This window comes from Xenopus tropicalis, chromosome 1 (assembly GCF_000004195.4).
Source record: "Xenopus tropicalis strain Nigerian chromosome 1, UCB_Xtro_10.0, whole genome shotgun sequence".
NCBI lineage: Eukaryota > Metazoa > Chordata > Amphibia > Anura > Pipidae > Xenopus > Xenopus tropicalis.
Window position 1 is genome coordinate 54,405,262 of NC_030677.2, and position 17,766 is coordinate 54,423,027.

At 39.6% G+C, this 17,766-nt stretch overlaps 1 protein-coding gene across 3 annotated transcripts in view; it reads right to left on the minus strand.

The window, feature by feature from the left end:
• Window positions 1-256: 256 nt before the first annotated feature.
• The window catches only part of LOC100485159, a 64,254-nt gene continuing 46,744 nt past the window's right edge, over window positions 257-17,766 (minus strand). For all 3 annotated transcript variants that reach the window (XM_012955626.3, XM_012955625.3, XM_012955624.3), the window contains exon 21: window positions 257-688. In XM_012955626.3, the coding sequence (XP_012811080.2) occupies window positions 536-688 (153 nt within the window). In that variant the 3' untranslated portion in view covers window positions 257-535. The remainder of the gene's footprint in view (window positions 689-17,766) is intronic.

The window sequence follows — 17,766 nt, forward strand, 5'->3', positions numbered from 1 at the left end:
TCATTCAAAGTCTGAAAGGTTTGCCCGCTGTTTACGAGCGCTCAATACGAAAAAGTCGCGACAATATACGAGCAAGTCGTAACGGCTACGAAAAAGTTGCGACAATTTACGAAAAAGTCATGATGGCGACGAAAAAAACGCAAAAAATACGAAAAAGTCACAATGAAAAAGCAAGATGGATATGTTTGATAATATAAAAGAAACACATTCTTAAGAATACTGACAGAATGTATTTGTTGCAGAAGAAATCACAGTGGTTGTTTAAATTGTATTTTATTTTGTGATATTTAGAACTTAGAGAAAAATGTATATAAAAGTAATACGTGTGCTAAATTTTCATATAGTTTATCATAGAACCTTTACATTGAGTCTCTTTCCCAAGTATGTGATAAAAAACCTGACTCAAAATAAGGCCAGAATGAATTAAAAATGAAATGGTTGTGGTGATTCCCATGTTCTAACTTTGCACCCCCTCCCATAAATATTTTATGTTACATATGTACACACAACGTTTGCCCGGCTCGGTCTCCTTTCTCTAGCTTGCCATCCACAATATGAAGGTGATGAGGAGACTGGGAAAGGTGATGTAAGGTTCCAAGCCGATGCAGAGCATTAGCGCCATTCCTGAAGCCGCAGAAACAAATACGCTTCTCTGGTCACGGATAATCCTCTTTAGTGTTTCACAGAACTGGAAAACAAAGCAAATATTTGTAGGAGTGATTAGGATCTAGATCTTGTGAAACAGCAACTTGACTAATGCTTTGCTTTCCCATACTCATTAAAGATGGTCTTACAGTAGCCAATTGCGACCAACAGCTGGTGATATAACTTCTTGAGCCAGAGATAATGAATCAGGACAAGTACAATTCATATACTGACAAGTCTATGGGCTCATACATAGGGCATTTGGACCTGGGTTCCCCTGCGATGCACGAAATGCAAAATGAGAGGGCTGCATTTTGTCCTGTGCAACCCTATGGCGGAACATGGAAGAACTCCACCGCAGGGGAATGCAAACGCCTGTTTGTGCGAGCCCTGAAACCAATGGCGAATGGAAATAAATGGACTAGATTTATTTTTTATTATAGCTTACAAATATTTTTATATATGAATGACCATACAACCAAGAGGCTAAACAGGTAAAATAGCCCTTCACCTAAAATGAATTACCTGAAAATATTCCACATTTTTAGGTGAGAATCCCTTGATGAGCTTACCAACCTTCTTTTAAGGCAGAGCCAGGCTAAGAGGTATAGGTAGCATGCTGATATTTGCTACCCCTGTCAGCCATCTTCCTTCTGTCAGCCAAAACAGCACACCCTTCTTCTTGCCACTGCAACTCCCTAGTTCCGCCTCAGTCCTCCCACTGGCTCAACACTCATCCTTTCAAAAGCCTATATTAAGCCAGGGCAGGAACCATTGCTCCTGCTGCCCTGGTTTAATATAGGCTTTTAACAGGATGGAGTGCCATAATTTCAGCCCCCCTTAAGTGCACCCTAGGCAGCTGCCTCTTTGCCTATCGCTAGTTCTGGCCCTGCTTCCAGGCAATACTGCTAGGGGCCAATAGAGGGCAGATTCAAATTTTGGCCCTGTGAGCTTGGGCTACTAAAAAAAAAACCAGTGTGTAGCCCTGCTACAAGAAAGAGTGTAGGCAGGACCAGCTCAATATTTCTCATATAATATATTGCATATTGGCAAGGTATAGAGTAGAATTACTTAAATTAATACAGACAGGGGTCCGTGAGAACCCACTTTTGCTGTTGCCTGTAGCCTAATTTACTAATAATACACTGGCAGATTTTCAACAGTGCACAAACGGATATTACTTAATGAACAGAATTACAGCTAATTGCTGATTATTTGCTATTACTCAAAAGGTGTAAATCTGCTTAAATATGAGTGCATTCTAGTGGAGATCTTCCGGTTTGACCCAAATATGTGCAATAAAATACTATTTCTGTGCTTTTATTATTTCTTATTTATATATCCACAACATATTCCGTACTGCTTTACAGAGATTATACATCAGTCCCTGCCCAGTGGAGCCTACAGTGCATCACATACATGCCTTATGGACAAATCTATTTAGAACCAATTAACACATTTTTGGAATGTGGGAGGAAAGTGTACCTCGAGGAAACCCACTCAAGCACAGGAAGGACAGACTTCTTGCAGTGTTTGTGCTTGAAAAGAACCAAGAACCCATCACTGCAAGGCAGTAAAAGCTAACCATTGCACCGCCATGTTGCGCTAAATATTTTTAAATAAAAACTGTATTGTTTCCACAACATCAGCATAACTGCAGGTACAAATAGAAACAATAGGGTCAGTTTTATAAGAAGCTGATAAGATTTTTGTACTGTAGGCAATTTCATGAAAGACTTACCAAATGCTGCAAGACTATGCTTGCTATTAATCATTATTAATGTAAAACCAAGCATTACCATTTTAATTGTGGATTATCATATGAAAACATTTTTAATTTACTTGTAAAACAAAGGGGGAGAAGACACACTACAGAGGTGATGGGTAAACGGTAGCCTCTGACAATTAAAGCTTTCAACTAATATGCCTTTCCAGTATCTCCATTAGTTATTGCTAATGTAGACATACAGATGATGTACTTATATATGCATTCTAGCCCTACACAATCAGGTACCTAGTAATAACCACAAAAACTGTGGCTACTGGGCAGAAATAATGCTGATGCAGACAGAGATGTGGGTTATGGGTCAACTCATGAGCTACAAATAGACTTCTCTTCCGACCCTTTTCCCACTGACCTCAGATAACTTTGCTTTAAGGGTTTATGACAACCACTTGTGGTTTATGGCAGCCAGCTGGTAGTGGTTTTGGTTATAGATCTGATCTGGTTGCAGTTCATTGGGCCCAGAATGGGGTCTAATCTGTTAATTAGATCCACATAGTCTTTAATGCATGTACATAGTTGTCCTAGCCAGGGTAGGTAGTAGAATAAAGGCTTCCTGGTGGATCTCCTTGCATTCGGGCCACAGCTGGGCATGGACAGGTCCATCTGATGGGCATCGCTGGTCTACAGAGTAACATGACTTGGTATTTTCTCTCACTGATCATTTTAAGTTCAATAGATTACTGCAGTCAGTTTAAAGAATTTTTTAAAGACCAAACAGAAAAGAATTATGTGCATAAAGGTTAAACACAATCGTGTGGATGGGAGATATAATCAGTACATGTATATACTGTATATTTGAAAAGTACATGCTAATTAGACTGACAAAGAGAAACAGAAAATGGAACTTCCATCTCTAAGAAGCATGAAATCGTGAGGCATATTTGCACAATGAAAGACAGAAATAGCCGGCACAATGTGCCCTTATTCAGAGATCTTAGCATGGAATTAAAGAAGGAATTCTTGGATTTTATAATACTCTTGTTACTTGTTGGGTTTTGGTTGCGTTTAAAAATGAGCTTACTACATTGGATCAGTGTTTGTATTCTGATGGGGCCTTAATCTTGAGAATTTGCTACAGATAATACAGTTCAAAAGGGTGCTAATTCAGTAAGCAGGCGAAGAATGCCCTCAGCATGGTGTGACCTATTTCTAACAGAGCAACATTCAAACACCACTTATTCAACAAATACAGATTGTTTAGATTTTCCAATCCAGAATTACTTTGTAATAATTGTAGATACTATTTCACATGCAAATAGGATTTCATGGCAGGGATGTACTAATTATAACCAGACTGAAAAGGAAGAAAAAAAACTGCAAAATCCACTTTGTTTTGATAGCTACTGAGAAACTTTATTAAGAAAGCATAACTTTCTGTGCAGAACTATTAGATTTGAATAGCTTTGTCTATAAAAAGGAGTACAAAGTGCACAAACTGGCCCAGCTGAAATAGTTTTTCTGCATATAATTAGTAATGAGCGGTGGATTTTGACACGCACAACTTTTTTGATGGAACCATGACATTTTGCAGAAGTTTCGCAAAACAATGCTGAATTTCAATCCATGCCTGTCTATACACATAATGCAAAAACTGCTTCCCGAAATTACAGCCTTTCCCTTCCTCTGTCCATCCCAATATGCACAAATTTGTTCACCAATTACCACAGGTGTAAATATGTGCAATGGCTACTAAAACTTATATGTAGGCAGCCTGTACCCTGCCCTCTGGCCCTTTATTTAGTTACACCACTGGGAAAGCAGTCAACTTACACTGCTGCCCTGCTGGGGGACTGTGGCCAAACCTGCCCGTGATGTAACCACGCATGTGTTCTGATGTCACCAAATGCTCACTGTTCAACTCATAGAAGAATTGACATACCTTGCCCCTTGTTAATAAATGAACTCATAGATTCAGTGTCGGACTGGAACCTCAGGGGCCCACCAGAAAACCTTAGATATGGGGCCCGCTCTCCAAACTATTTTTCCTCCTTTCCTCACCCAACCTCTTTATTCTCCTAGTCTCTTTTATTTACATGCTAGCATCTATTCTTCCATCTATTTCTACTCTTTCTTCCCATTCAAAAATAGGAAATGACCATGAAACAGGCCAAATGGTGAGGAGCAGGGGGGCCCACTGACACCTTGGCCCACCGGGAGTTTTCCTGGTATCCTGGTGGACCAGTCCGACACTGCATAGATTTAATTATTTTGCCTAAGGTGCATCCAGAAGCTGAACACAATTTGATGAGTTCCACCTGCATTTGGTGCTTGGATGCTCCTGTGTCAGTACCGGCCGGTAAGGGAAAAAGGGTTGCATTTCGTCCTGCACTTCCCCACAGTGGGACGTAGGAAAATTCCACCACAGAAGAACGCTGGGTGAGACACCTATGTGTAAGAGCCCTTAAACAGACCATAAATGGACATAGTTTATTTTATGTATAGAATAGTAAATCGACCTGCCAACAAGTGTTTTAAGAGTATTCACCAAATCTATTGTTGCCAGAGAAAGCAGCTCCAGCTCCAGTACATTTAAAAATGCAAAGATACACACAGGCACAATTACTACAGAGAAAAAGGAAACCATTCTTTTAAAAAAAAAGGATTATTTGCTTAAAATGGACTTTATGGGAGATGGCCTTCCCCTAATTCTGAGATTTCTGGATAAGAGACGCCATACCTGTAAAACGGAAGCACAGATGCTTCAGAGCTATTTCATAGAGCAGAAGTTCTGTTTTTTGTAGGTAAAATATAGAACACAAAAGCTTTGCGAGAAGAAGCATCACTAGGGTTGCCAACTCACCCCTTTAATATCAGCCACATATTAAATTATGGCTAATTAGCGATTAGATTAGATGCATGCTGCATGGCTGCACATAAATCAGCTCAATCTGCAGCATGCATTTAAGGCTAATGCCACACCATGCGCATGGCGTATATTTTCGGCAAGCCGAGAAACGATTGCCAAAAATACGCGCCATATGCTCCTACCTGTGCTTGCACCAGAATGAATGGAATACGCTCAGGCACATGTAGCCGAAATTCTCATAAAAATGCAAGACTTAGCATTCTCTCACATTTCTATGCAGATTTGGGCTACATGTGCCTGCACCCAACCGTATTCCATTCATTCAGGTGCAGGCACAGGTAGGAGCAAATGGGGCGTATGGCACGTATTTTCGGCAAGCGTGTGTGGCATTACCTAAATAAATTGCAAATTAGCCATGCAGGATGTGGATTCAATATATGGCTGATATTAAAGGGATGAGGTGACAGCCCAAGGTATCATAGATCAGGCTGCATGCCATTGATAGTTTGATATTATTTTCAAGAGACCACCCAACTGATAATGCAAGCTTTTCTAAGATAAAAAGAGAACATTCTGTGACATATGAATTTTAAATTAAAAACATTTGCCACTTCTTTTATGCATTAAAACCACAGGTTTCCAGCACCCAGCCCTCCAGCTGCTCATGAAAGTTAGTAAAAAGAGTTTTTTTTGTCCAGTTTACACCAATACAGCTGGTACAGTTTCACAGCATTACTGGACAAGTGCTGCCATCTGCTGCTTCCCTCGCAGAGAAACAAACACACTTGGTACCATGACAGAGAGATCCCCATGCTGCCTTTGCAAGCGTTTAAGAGTCCTTAATATTGTGTTTAAAATATGTAAATATGTCTCTTTAAACATTTGAGAACACTTTGAGCCTCATTTATGATCACAAAAGCAAGTGCAAAGTGCTAAAAATGTAGGAGAAACGGAGTATACCAGGTAGGGTGCTCTGGTGCTTGCACCGGGGTCCCAGGGTTCCTTGAGCAGGTTGAACAGGGGAAACTGCATTCATCACAAGTAATTTGCCAAATTGATGCTATTTTTGTGTATTTGTACCACAGTTTTTTGGGTTTACACAAAGAGAAAATCTCTGCTCCCGAAACATCTTTTTTGGGAATATTAAATCCAAATAAACTGAATGGTTGTCAGTCCCAATCAAAAATAATGCTTGTGATTAAAGAATATATTTTGATAAATGAAATGTGTAATAAGCAAAGGTGCAGGTATGGCATTCCTTTATCCAGAACCCCATTATCCAGCAAGCTCAGAATCAGAGCCCGAATCATCTGGAAAACAGCTCACCGGACATCCTGATGATTTGAGCTTGCTCCCTTAGGCTTTGGGTTCGTGTCTTTGCGCACCCAGACCTAATTCCGGTGGTGGTGAGTTGTATTTCACTTGGGATTTTTCCATTGCGAGTTGGCTGTAGATACACATGGTGACGGGCCTGGGGGATGTACACCCAGGTCAACAAGTATTTTAGGTATTTCTTGGGCTTCATTGATGCATTTCATTTGTATATACAATTTTTTTGAATATATTTATGCCAGCTTATTATTTTTTATATTTATCATAGTACGTATATTCAGAATCAGAGCCCATCATGACCAAATAACTCTAATTTTTAAAATGTATTTCTGTTTCTCTGCAATAATAAAACAGTGGCTTGTGCTTGATGATAACTTAGCCATATTGGTGGCAAAACAATTCTAATGGGTTTATTTAATGTTTTAAATGATTTTTAGCAGACTGTCAACCCTAATTTTAATTTCACTTCTAATGGATAGGGCGCCTTACCCCCACTTAAACCGCATAAGTGCCGCTCCCTCAATCTCCTCCTACAGCCTGCACCACCGCATTCTTTTCTGCTCCCTTTTTCATGTCACCCGGCGGCCATTTTGCCGGTGACATCATTGAGAGCGCGAGCCTGACCTCTTCAAGGATTTTTTTTTTTCTGCTTTTTTAATCAAAGCTGTACAGACAGCTTTTTTCTTAAAATGAAACTGTTAGGGCATTAAACAACAATAAAATTAAACAGGAATGAAGTGTACATTGCTTAAGTATTTCAGCAAACACTGTTTAAACTTGCAAGACTCACTTGTAAAATGCCTGCAGATCAGATTCAGCAGTGAAAAGGTTAAACTTTCCTGCCTGCAGTCAGAAGAACGTGTTCCAAGAGAGGGAGCAGAGAGTGCTTGTTTACAAAGGCAGAGTTAGTATAGCAACTGCCTATGCGATCGGCTCATTGGAGGATTGATTGTGGGCGTGGTTAAAGAGTTCAATCATCTGCTGTGTAGAGAAGAGATTCATCTCAAGTGAGCATGCTCATAAAAATGGCTTGGAACTGGGCATGTGCAGCACGCCAGGCAGACAAGGAGATTCTGAAGGGAGGGGGGAGAGGGAGTTACCCAGCTCTGCAGTGAGAGAAACTCCAAGGGATCGCTGCAGCTTCAGTGTTTGCTTCTGAGGGACAGGAGTGGCAGGTATTTAAACAGTGCCGTGAGGCTTTTCTCTGCTAAAATTTTTGGTTGGGGGGTTGACATGTCCTTTAAGGTATGGAAAACCATCCCGTTGTGTTTTCCTTAACTTACAACTTTGTGCCAAAAATCTTCTGTGCTGCCCAGCAGTGTTGTCTTGTAGCTTCTTACTGGTAGCCAGGGTCGGACAGGGGGGTGCAGAAGCCCCACACCCCACCTGGGCCCCCCACCTCCAGCCCAACCCCCTACCTCAAGCGCGTGTACAATACAGTTACCTTCGGACACGTTGGTGGAGGGAGATCAGCGGCCCAGAGGAGAGCAGCGGGGATCTGGTCTGGGCCCACTGGGATTTTTCCTGGTACCCCAGTCCAACCCTGCTGATAACCATGGTTTACAGGAAGCTGTTGTGTTACTGATATTAGAGGTTGTCAGAGATATCAATCATAACCCGAGAACCTGGAGCTATCAACTCTCCTTGGCGTTACCTGTTTTAGAACCCATCCCCCAACCCCCAGTCAAGTTAGAAATGTGCATTTGTAGTGAACATTCTGTTCCATGGAAGGGCCTGAGACTTCCTGGGTCCCCAATGTGCTATATTTTCGGTGGCATGCTGCACACACTGCCGTTTCCCCCACGATACGCACATTCCCTGTTGATATTTTTCAGAACCACCTGGTGCCATGGCAACAGAGAGGAAAGGGAGCTTCTCCCAGCAGAATGCTTACAGAACATAATATTTTTCAGTATAAAACTGCAAGTCAAAGGAGAACTATATGTTCTGAACGTCAGATCATTTATATCCTAATAAGTGATCAAAGAATCTTGTGAATCTGGCAGAACATATAAATAAACATTGCCCTTTTTCATATTTAACATTGAACCCCCATTTTGTCATGTTATGTTTGTAATTCACTGATCACCTGACAGGAAATAACGCAGCTCTAACTGTAACAAGATGAGTGGGAGTAAAAGACAGAGCTCTGTCCATTCATTGGCTGATGTAAGTTACCATGCTTGTGTGACCTTGGTTTGTGTGTGAGCACAGTAAATCAATTCAAATAACAGTGTTTCATTGAGCATTATCCAGCGGCAAATACAATTAGAGAAACATGTTTTTCATATTGAAATTAGATTAGAATTTAGTTACGAAATTAAATTAGTTTAATGGGAATGGGATATTTTATGTAATATCATAATAGAAAATGTCATGATTTTTATGGTGTACTTTTTATTTCATAATTACATAGCAAATAATTCACTCAACCATTTAAAATTTTGTTCTTGAAGCAACAAATGTATTTTTAGCTATAATATTGGTGAGTAGGCGCCATCCCAATGCATTGTGCCTGAGTCTGAGCTTTCAGAAGGAGCCAGCGCTACACCTTAGAACTGCTTTCAGATAACCTGTTTCCACTACTCCCATGTAACTGGAGGAGTCCCAAGCTGGACTTGGATTTCTTACTATTGAGCGCTATCCTGATACCTACTGGGAGCTGCTGTCTTACTACCTTCCCATTGTTCTGCTGATCGGCTGCTGGGAGGGGGGTGATATCACTCCAACTTGCAGGGTAGCAGTAAAGTGTGACTGAAGTTTCTCGTACAGGTCACATGGCTGTAGCACTCTGGAAATGAAGAATATGGCTAGCTCCATGTGAAATTTAAGGGGCATTAAAAAGTTTCCCCTAGCAGGAATGGCAAAAAAAGAGAAGGAAAGCTCCTGAGGCAGTTTATTGCCAATAGATTAGCCACAATAGTTAAATCTATAATGTTATATTTATTCTGTAGAATGCTTTTCATACCTGAATAAAAATTCCTAGAAGCACTTTCTGTTTGTTTAAGATAGCAACTGCCGTTTTAGTTTGGTGTGATGTTACTGCCTGAGTTTCTCACACACTGCTGACTGGCAGCTCAGATTACAGCGGAGAGGAGAGGAGCGGGGGAGAGGAGCAAGCTGAGCGTGCTCAAGCACATGCCCTGGAGGCATGGAGCTGAGAGAAGGAAGTCTAATACTGAGAACCATGTGTACAAAATAAAAGGAAAGAAATTACGTGTTTCTTTTGACAGAGAGCATCATTACTGTGACAGTTTATTGGTGTATTTACATCGACCTTTATGATGAACCTTACATAGTTTTTAAAGTTGCTTCTCCATCAATGTCTATTACAGGTTCTATTTTAATGTGCAGTTAATAGTGGGACTCATCCAGGCATACTAATGGCAGTTGAACCGATGTCTAATACACGTCTTAATACATGATTTTCTATTGAAATGAGATATTAGTGCTGTTTGGGTATTTTGCTATGGCGGAAGCAAAAAGCAAATGGTCCAAGTGCCTTGAAAAGGAATGCATCTCACAACATTAGGCTTAGTTATTTTTCAGGGTTACTCCCACATAATTAGCCAAAGCCCCCTGTCTTCTGTTAAAATCGACATATAAAGTTAAAAACATAATCTTATCATCTTATCATCAATCCTCATTTCTAATAAGTACCTGTAAGTGCAATTCAGGAGTGAGCATGTATAATGTTTTCCCACACTCACCCCTGATTGGCTAATTCCATCTATAGGCTATTAAGTCATGGGTTTACTGCTTGCTACTAAATAGGACATACCCGTCATTCCACCAAGAGTGTAAAAGCAGTGGCAATAGTGTATCTGGTACCTCAGGGGAACCACACTGCTTTATGAAGTGATGCCCGGGTGCCCTATGACTAAGACCAATGTGGTGTTATTGCAGCAAGATATGTGAGATGACGAATAGATTGCACCACATCATAACTAGATAACCAGCCTTTCTACAAGTCTATATAAAGCAACAATTTGGTCATGAGATTCACTCTGGTTTATGGAAGCACTGTTCAATCATTTTTCCTCCATAACATAGTCACATCAAAGACTGCTGACTGCTTGGACAGTCTCTATTACAGGAGTGAACCTGTGCTGGGGATGCTGGAGAGATCTGTAGTTAAAAGAAGTCAAACAAGACCACAGCTGCTCAATTGTTAATTGTAAAGAAGGCTGGAAATCTTAGAAAGGCACCTCATTTTTTATCTGTAGTTTGTAAGGGAATGTGATACACAGGAAGGTGGTCTGATTGCTGCTGCTGTGACTGAACTTAAAGAACAGGTAAAGTGGATGCCAATCGCAGGTAGTGGGACATTCACTAGTAAGATTATCAGTGTTTAGTGAATGGGCTACAAAATGATGCTTTTAGAGCTCAATAAGAACCTATAGACCTACCCACCACCAGAGGGCGTCCTGCTGCAAGGAAAAGAGTGCTGATCAACAGAAGTTCACAGAGACAAACTGCCATAGAGATACTCTATACTGCAGATAAATCATTATAGTGGCACCAAAATAGTAAGCAACCATACTGCTGCAGGTGAGAAAGGTAAACTGGGTTATACTAGGATCAGCTTTTTAGTTAAAGGGGAAATCTATACAGTGGGTTAAAAGAATCCTGAGGCTACATATAGTTTGTAGACTGTGCCTTTTATCAACCCTGAAAGTATACCTATATGTGGACCCTAACATGGCCAGAATTTATTGGTATTGATATTCAAGGGAAAATGTATGTATGTATGTGTATTTGCCATTTTTGTATCTATTTTATGTGTATTAAACTGTGGTGTTGGGCTCTGACTGTGGTGAGGTAATGTTTTTCAGCAGAGTGCTCAGGAACACCCACTTATACTAGGATATATACTTGGGTGGGTAACTTCACTTACTTCAACACTAAAAATAAGCACTTATTTTACACTATACAGACTTTACAACCCCTCTATGTGAGAGGAAAACTTCAGAGCAAAGAGAGAAAGTTAAAGGTAATTAATGGGCACCCTATTTTCATATTAGTTCCTAAACTGCATCAATTTTTCCAGATCATGTGAAAAATCAGGGGCTCTCTAAGAAAATCTAACTAGGAAGGTTGCACTGCATGGATTTAATTTAAATACAAGTGGTTACCTACACTGCCTTGTAAATAGAGCATTTAAAACATTACAATAAATATAAATCTGAGAATAAAAGTATTATCTACAAAACACAAAGGCAGAAACTGGAATATGAATAGAAGAGGGGCTAAACAGAAAGATAAGGATTAGAGTAACAATAAAAACAAAATTGTAGCTTCAATGAACAAAAGTTTTTTGTTTAGTGGGGTCAGTGACCCTTATATGAAAGCTGGAAAGGCAAATAATTCAAAAACTATAAAAAAAATAAAATAATGAAGACCACTTGCTAGGAATATTACATTCTATAACACACTAAAAGTTATCTTAAAGGTGAACCACCTTTATAAGGGTATGAGTTAGAAGGCTTGGCTTTACATCTAAAATGTTATTTACTTTGCATTTCCTTCTCCAATACCTGACACTCTAGTGCCTCGCATCTTAATCGAATTTGTAACGTGAATTGTCTTTTTTCATTTTGCTGTTCTTTTACTTGGAATTGACAATATCTAGTTGCTAAGGTAAGTCATCAAACAACCAAAGTTCTTCTATTCATGTTGCAGTTCATCTTTCAAACTACTGCCTTGGTATCCTGGCAACCAAATTGCAGGAAAAGTGCCAGGTTTGTAATTCAAGAAAGGTTTTAACTCTACCAACCAATCATAGTTTTCAGTGTAATCAGTAGCTAAAAGATAATATGATTGAAAATTCCTACTTAGAAAGTTTATGTTTGAATTAACTAAGTGTGATGCTGCAACATACATTTGCCCATTTTGCAATGAACTTTTATTTTTCTATGTTTATGTACTATTAAGCCCCCTTTATCTGGTTACTATGATTAGTATTGCCCAGCAGCCAAAAAGCAGATTCATTCCAAGGCTAGATATTTATTGTTATTATTGTTATATTAAGTATTTGAGTCTATCATTCACAGAACTTACTGGTTACTAGGATAGGTGGGGCCATGGCAACCTAATAAGTTACACATTTGTAAGTCTAATGCATATGAAAATTCATTTTGAGGTAAACCTCACTTTTACAGATTATTATAGCACATCTCTATGGCATTTTACAATTCATCTGCTAAAATCAATGTTAATAGCCACTGCTGTTTTGCCATTATTTTGCACTTTCTCTGCATTGGCTCATACAAAGATAGGATTCCTAGCAATAAAGGAATAAAAGTACAGACAAAGTTACCTTCTCAGTCTGAAAGCTGACAGGCATGCCATATCTGCAGTAAGTGACAAAGTGCTCACAGTTGTTCCACAGAAGGCTGTAAGGTGTAGATCCAACCAGTTTCTCTGCTCTCCGAGCCACTTCTTCATTAGTGAGAGGTTTTGTCTTGAAGCTTTTGTCCATGTGGTTTACTAAGATATTTCCACCATAGGCAAAATCCTGCACAGAGTCCACTCTTATGCTGGCTATCTTGGCCAGAACGCCCATTATAAGTCTTTTGTTCGTCACTACTCTCCTTATTAAACATGTATCATCTGACAGAGCCGGAAGAATATCTGGCATCAAATGGGCCACTTTGTTATTCCCTAAATAGATTCCAAAATGAACAAACAGCGTCCTTGGGACCTCCAACAGATCGCCTCTTTTAAAATAGTGATCATTGTAATTTATTGTCTGTCCCTGTACATCTGTTATCCCGAATGGTTTAAAGTTAAGAAACAAGGATAACTTATCCACAAAAAGAAAAAGCAAGTCTACGAGTGGGCTCTTCATTTTCCTCACCTGGATGATATTCTGTGCTTAACTTGGGATTTCTGCAGGAAGAGAGATGCCCTTTTTACTTGTAAATGGTAGACTATTTATAAGGACTGAGTCTAATAAAATGACATCACAGCACAAAGGCTGTGATTGGCTGAAAGGAATGTGCCTGTACTCAGAATAAATAGTTTGTGTCATTGAAACAAACTCCCCCCAGACATAAACACACGGGCGTGCTGTATCAATTCTTCAGTATCACTAAGCTGTCCCATTAAAGCACAAAGCAGGCACTCCCAGCCCAAAGCGAGTATTTTCCACAGACTATAACAGAGCGATTCATGAATGCAGCTTTTCAGACATTCATTTGAAACAGACCCAGAGGGCTAGAATAACTGCATTTCACTTCCTTTTATTTAACGAGGATTTTATATTTCACATTCGTCATGCAACAGCTACACGGATTTGCTTTAGCATGAATAACGTTAAAGCAAACATTGCAGTTTTTATATAGTTGTATTACGGATAATACATAAAGCATATTGAACACATTGCTAGCATATTAATGCAGTGAAGTATTCCAACCAGTGCAGAGAGACATTACCAGTCTGCCTTGTGCCCCATATATTGTAATAACAGCAATGGTGAAGCCAAAATAAAACAGGAATAATGTAAGCAATAACACTTTACAGGAACTCAAATCCTTTACCTTTTCTATCAAAAGAACTACTGTTACTTGAAGATTTTGGCATTGAAACAAAATGCTATAAAAGGCTCCATTCATTTGGTGTTGTGTCATAGAAAACGGAGTAGAGAGATTGTTTGGGAAAGCGGGATAATTGTTGTTGCATGGAAAGCACACCCAAACTAAACCGAGTGTAGTGAACTGCACAAATATGTTGATGTGGCAACTGCAGTTTTTTACATTTTCTAAAAATATCACCTAAAAACTATAACATGGCAACAAACAAAAGTTTGAATGAGTCCATTTTATCGCTTAGTCAGATAATGCACTGAACTAGGTGAGTGGAGCTTAAGTATCTCTCCATTTTTTTCTCCCTTTGTAATTAAAGGGGATGTGAGCTCAAAAATAAAATGTTGCATTTCATCACTGATGGTTTTGACTGTGGCAGAAAGTCAGGTCTCAAATGTCAGAACCATCAGTGCAGAGAATAGTAAGGGACAGGCTGATGCTGCTTTCAGTAGTAATTACATTTACAAATAGCGCAAAGGAGAACTACACCCCGGCTATAAAAGCTAAAACTGGCCCATCAATTGTGCAAATATGATTGTCAATGGATTTTTGATTATTTTACCCAGCAATTTGAAGAACAAGTAATGGAAGAGTATTTTGAACTCTTGACTCCCATGCTTTAATGTTAGTGACAAAATAACCCATCTCTCATTGCCCTTAAAGGAACATTAACACCAATATTTAAAAGTCTTTTAATGTAATTAAAATATAATGTACTGTTACCCTGCTCTGGTAAAAGCTGTGTTTGCTACAGAATGACTAATACAGTTGTGTGTAGCCATGGGGCAGTCATTCAAAGGAGAAAGGGACAGGTTACATAGCAGATAACCAATATCTTCTGTAGAACACAATGGTGTTTTATCTGTTATGTAACCTGTGCCTTTCTCCTTTGAACGACATCAGCTTTGTTTATATAAACTATAGGAGTGTTTCTGAGGCAAACACACCAGTTGTACCAGTGCAGGGCAACAGTACATTATATTATAATTACTTTGGTGTTACTGTTACTTTAATTCCATTAAAAAGTATGTGGGAATGTTTTTTGGTGCCTAATTGCATTACATAAGATACCCAATACTGTCCCGTGACACCAGCATGTAAATAATTTTCAGAATAGTGCATTGGGGTTTGGTGGACATCTCTTGTTTGTTTGCCATAATTTTCCCAGCTCTGACGCCAGGATTATGTTCAATTGAAGCCGATTTAGTCTTGACTTTAAACGTACATGTTCCTGGTTGGCGATGACGGGGAAAAGGGTTTTTTGCAATACTGTTAAATTATTCTCTTCATTAGTCTGTGGGGCAGAGGGACCCAGGGTTTAGTATCCACCACCAGAAGGCAGGATACTAGTAGAAGAAGCTGGCTCCCCCCTATCCTGCTATACCCCAGAAAACCACCAAAGGACTTAAGCAGCCAGCAGTACCTTCCTGCTAAAGTAAACGTCAGATGCTGCTAATTTGTAGAATTGAAGACCAATTAGCAGCTCTGTACTTGTTCAGCTGAAGCTTGATTCAAGAATGCTTAGGAAGTGCTGATGCCCCTTGTAGAGTGAGCCCTGATACATACTAGAGGAATCTTCCCTCAGGCAAGATACACTTGGCCAATAGTCTGGTCAATAGCTACCTCCTTGTGAAATTGCAGACGGGCAGAAAGATGAAATGAGTATGTCCTGATTTATGTGTTATGTTAGAGACTACCCTGGGCACACATGGGTGGGGAGTACTGCCTAACCAGAATGGAAGACTAGAAATGGTGGTTGGCAAGACAGGGCACTTAGTTCTGATATCCTACATGCTGATGCTACCGCAACTAGGAAAACTACCTTCAAAGTCTGCTATGCTAGTGGGGTTTTTTTGTACTAATTGTGGCTAATGGCTCAAAGGTTGGCCTTTGCAGGGCTTCAACAAGAACCCTACCTTATTCTTAGCCTCCTCTCCACCGCCTCCCCCCTCCAAGCTCCCTCCACACAAGAGCTATTCTGTTCAGAAGTGTCCTTGTGTGCTAACCTGCTATACATTGACAGAGTTCCACGCTAAGTTTAATGGCGCCACCTTCTGCCAGTAGTGTACAGAGCATTTACAGTTAAATGAAAGTGTATAACAGTAACTAAATTAAAATGTGCTGCTGCCCTGCACTGGTAAAAGTTGTGTGTTTACTTCAGAAAGTCTACTATAATTTATATAAATAAGCTGCTGTGTAGCCATGGGGGCAGCCATTCAAAGGAGAAAAGGCACAGGCACATAGCAGATAACAGATAAAACACTATTGTATTCTACAGAACTTATCTGTTATCTGCTATGTAACCTGTGCCTTTTCTTCTTTTTTCCAGCTTGAATGGCTGCCCCCATGGCTACACAGCAGCTTATTATATAAATTATAGTAGTGTTACTGTAGCAAACACACCAGTTTTACCAGTGCAGGGCAACAGTGCATTATATTTTAATTACTTTAAAGCTCTTTAATTTTTTGGTGTTACTGTTCCTTTAAAGCTGATTCAGGACATGTATTCAACTGCCTATGCTTCTCCAAGATCTGTGCAGGCTCTGTGAGAGAAGAGGATCAGAAGACAGGGGATTTTGGCCCCTTTGAACACCACTGCAGGTCTGCAAATTTATGGCAGGTCAGGACACAAGGAGACTTCTGAAAGGAATAGATGCTGCGGGGAGGGTGCTTGAAGAGGGGGGTTCCAAGCAGGTAGAACATTATGTGCTGCCCCTGAATGAACATGCAAATTCCCAGAAGAATGACCAGTTTGTGCTGGAAAAGAATGGAATGCTGCCTCCCATTGCTAATGATCTTGACGAACTCTGAACCAAAAGATGTTTCTCTTTAAAGGAAATGGTCATAAATGATTTCTTAGAGGACAGGTTTGCTGACCATGGTTTAAGACATGAGGATCTACAAGCTCTCATAGACCTCTATACACAATGATTTTCTGCTGCAAAATATTGCAAAACCTCTGCTAGGAATTATTTTTATTTTATTATGATTAAAACAAACCTCCCTACTGAAAACTGTAAAGACTATTAGAACTTGAGCCAGGGTTCTATAACATGCATAAATGTAAAATACCTTTACTTTTAGAGTCATGGAACCCCAAGGGGTATGGGAGCTAAAGAATGATAGAGAATAATCTGTAGAATGCAGCATATAAGGCACCCATGGGAATAAAATAAAGATGATTAGTTTAAAAAAATGAATGAAGACCAATTTATTTTCAGTGCATATACACAGTGCAGAAAGATATTAATTAACACTTGCCCTATTTGGGGGAGTGCATAAATATTCCCAGGACAGAAATACAAGTTAGACTCATGGATACAGAGCCGAACAGCGAGAATACACCTTTTTAAATAAGAGATGGAAAACAAAGCTGCAGTGTTAATTAACTGGGAAATAAAAAGAGAATATTCTGTGCAGGACACCAAAACCTGTAGAGTTTTTTTGCTTTATATTAAGCAGCTCAGCTTGTGAACCATTCATGCAGAAACAGCAGTAGGATTTTCCGATTTGTTTTAAATGTATTACAGATTACTTTCAATGCACTATACACCCATTTTTTATTTCCCACTATCTAGGGCCTTGTTGTCTTTGGTATTTCCTGTACATTC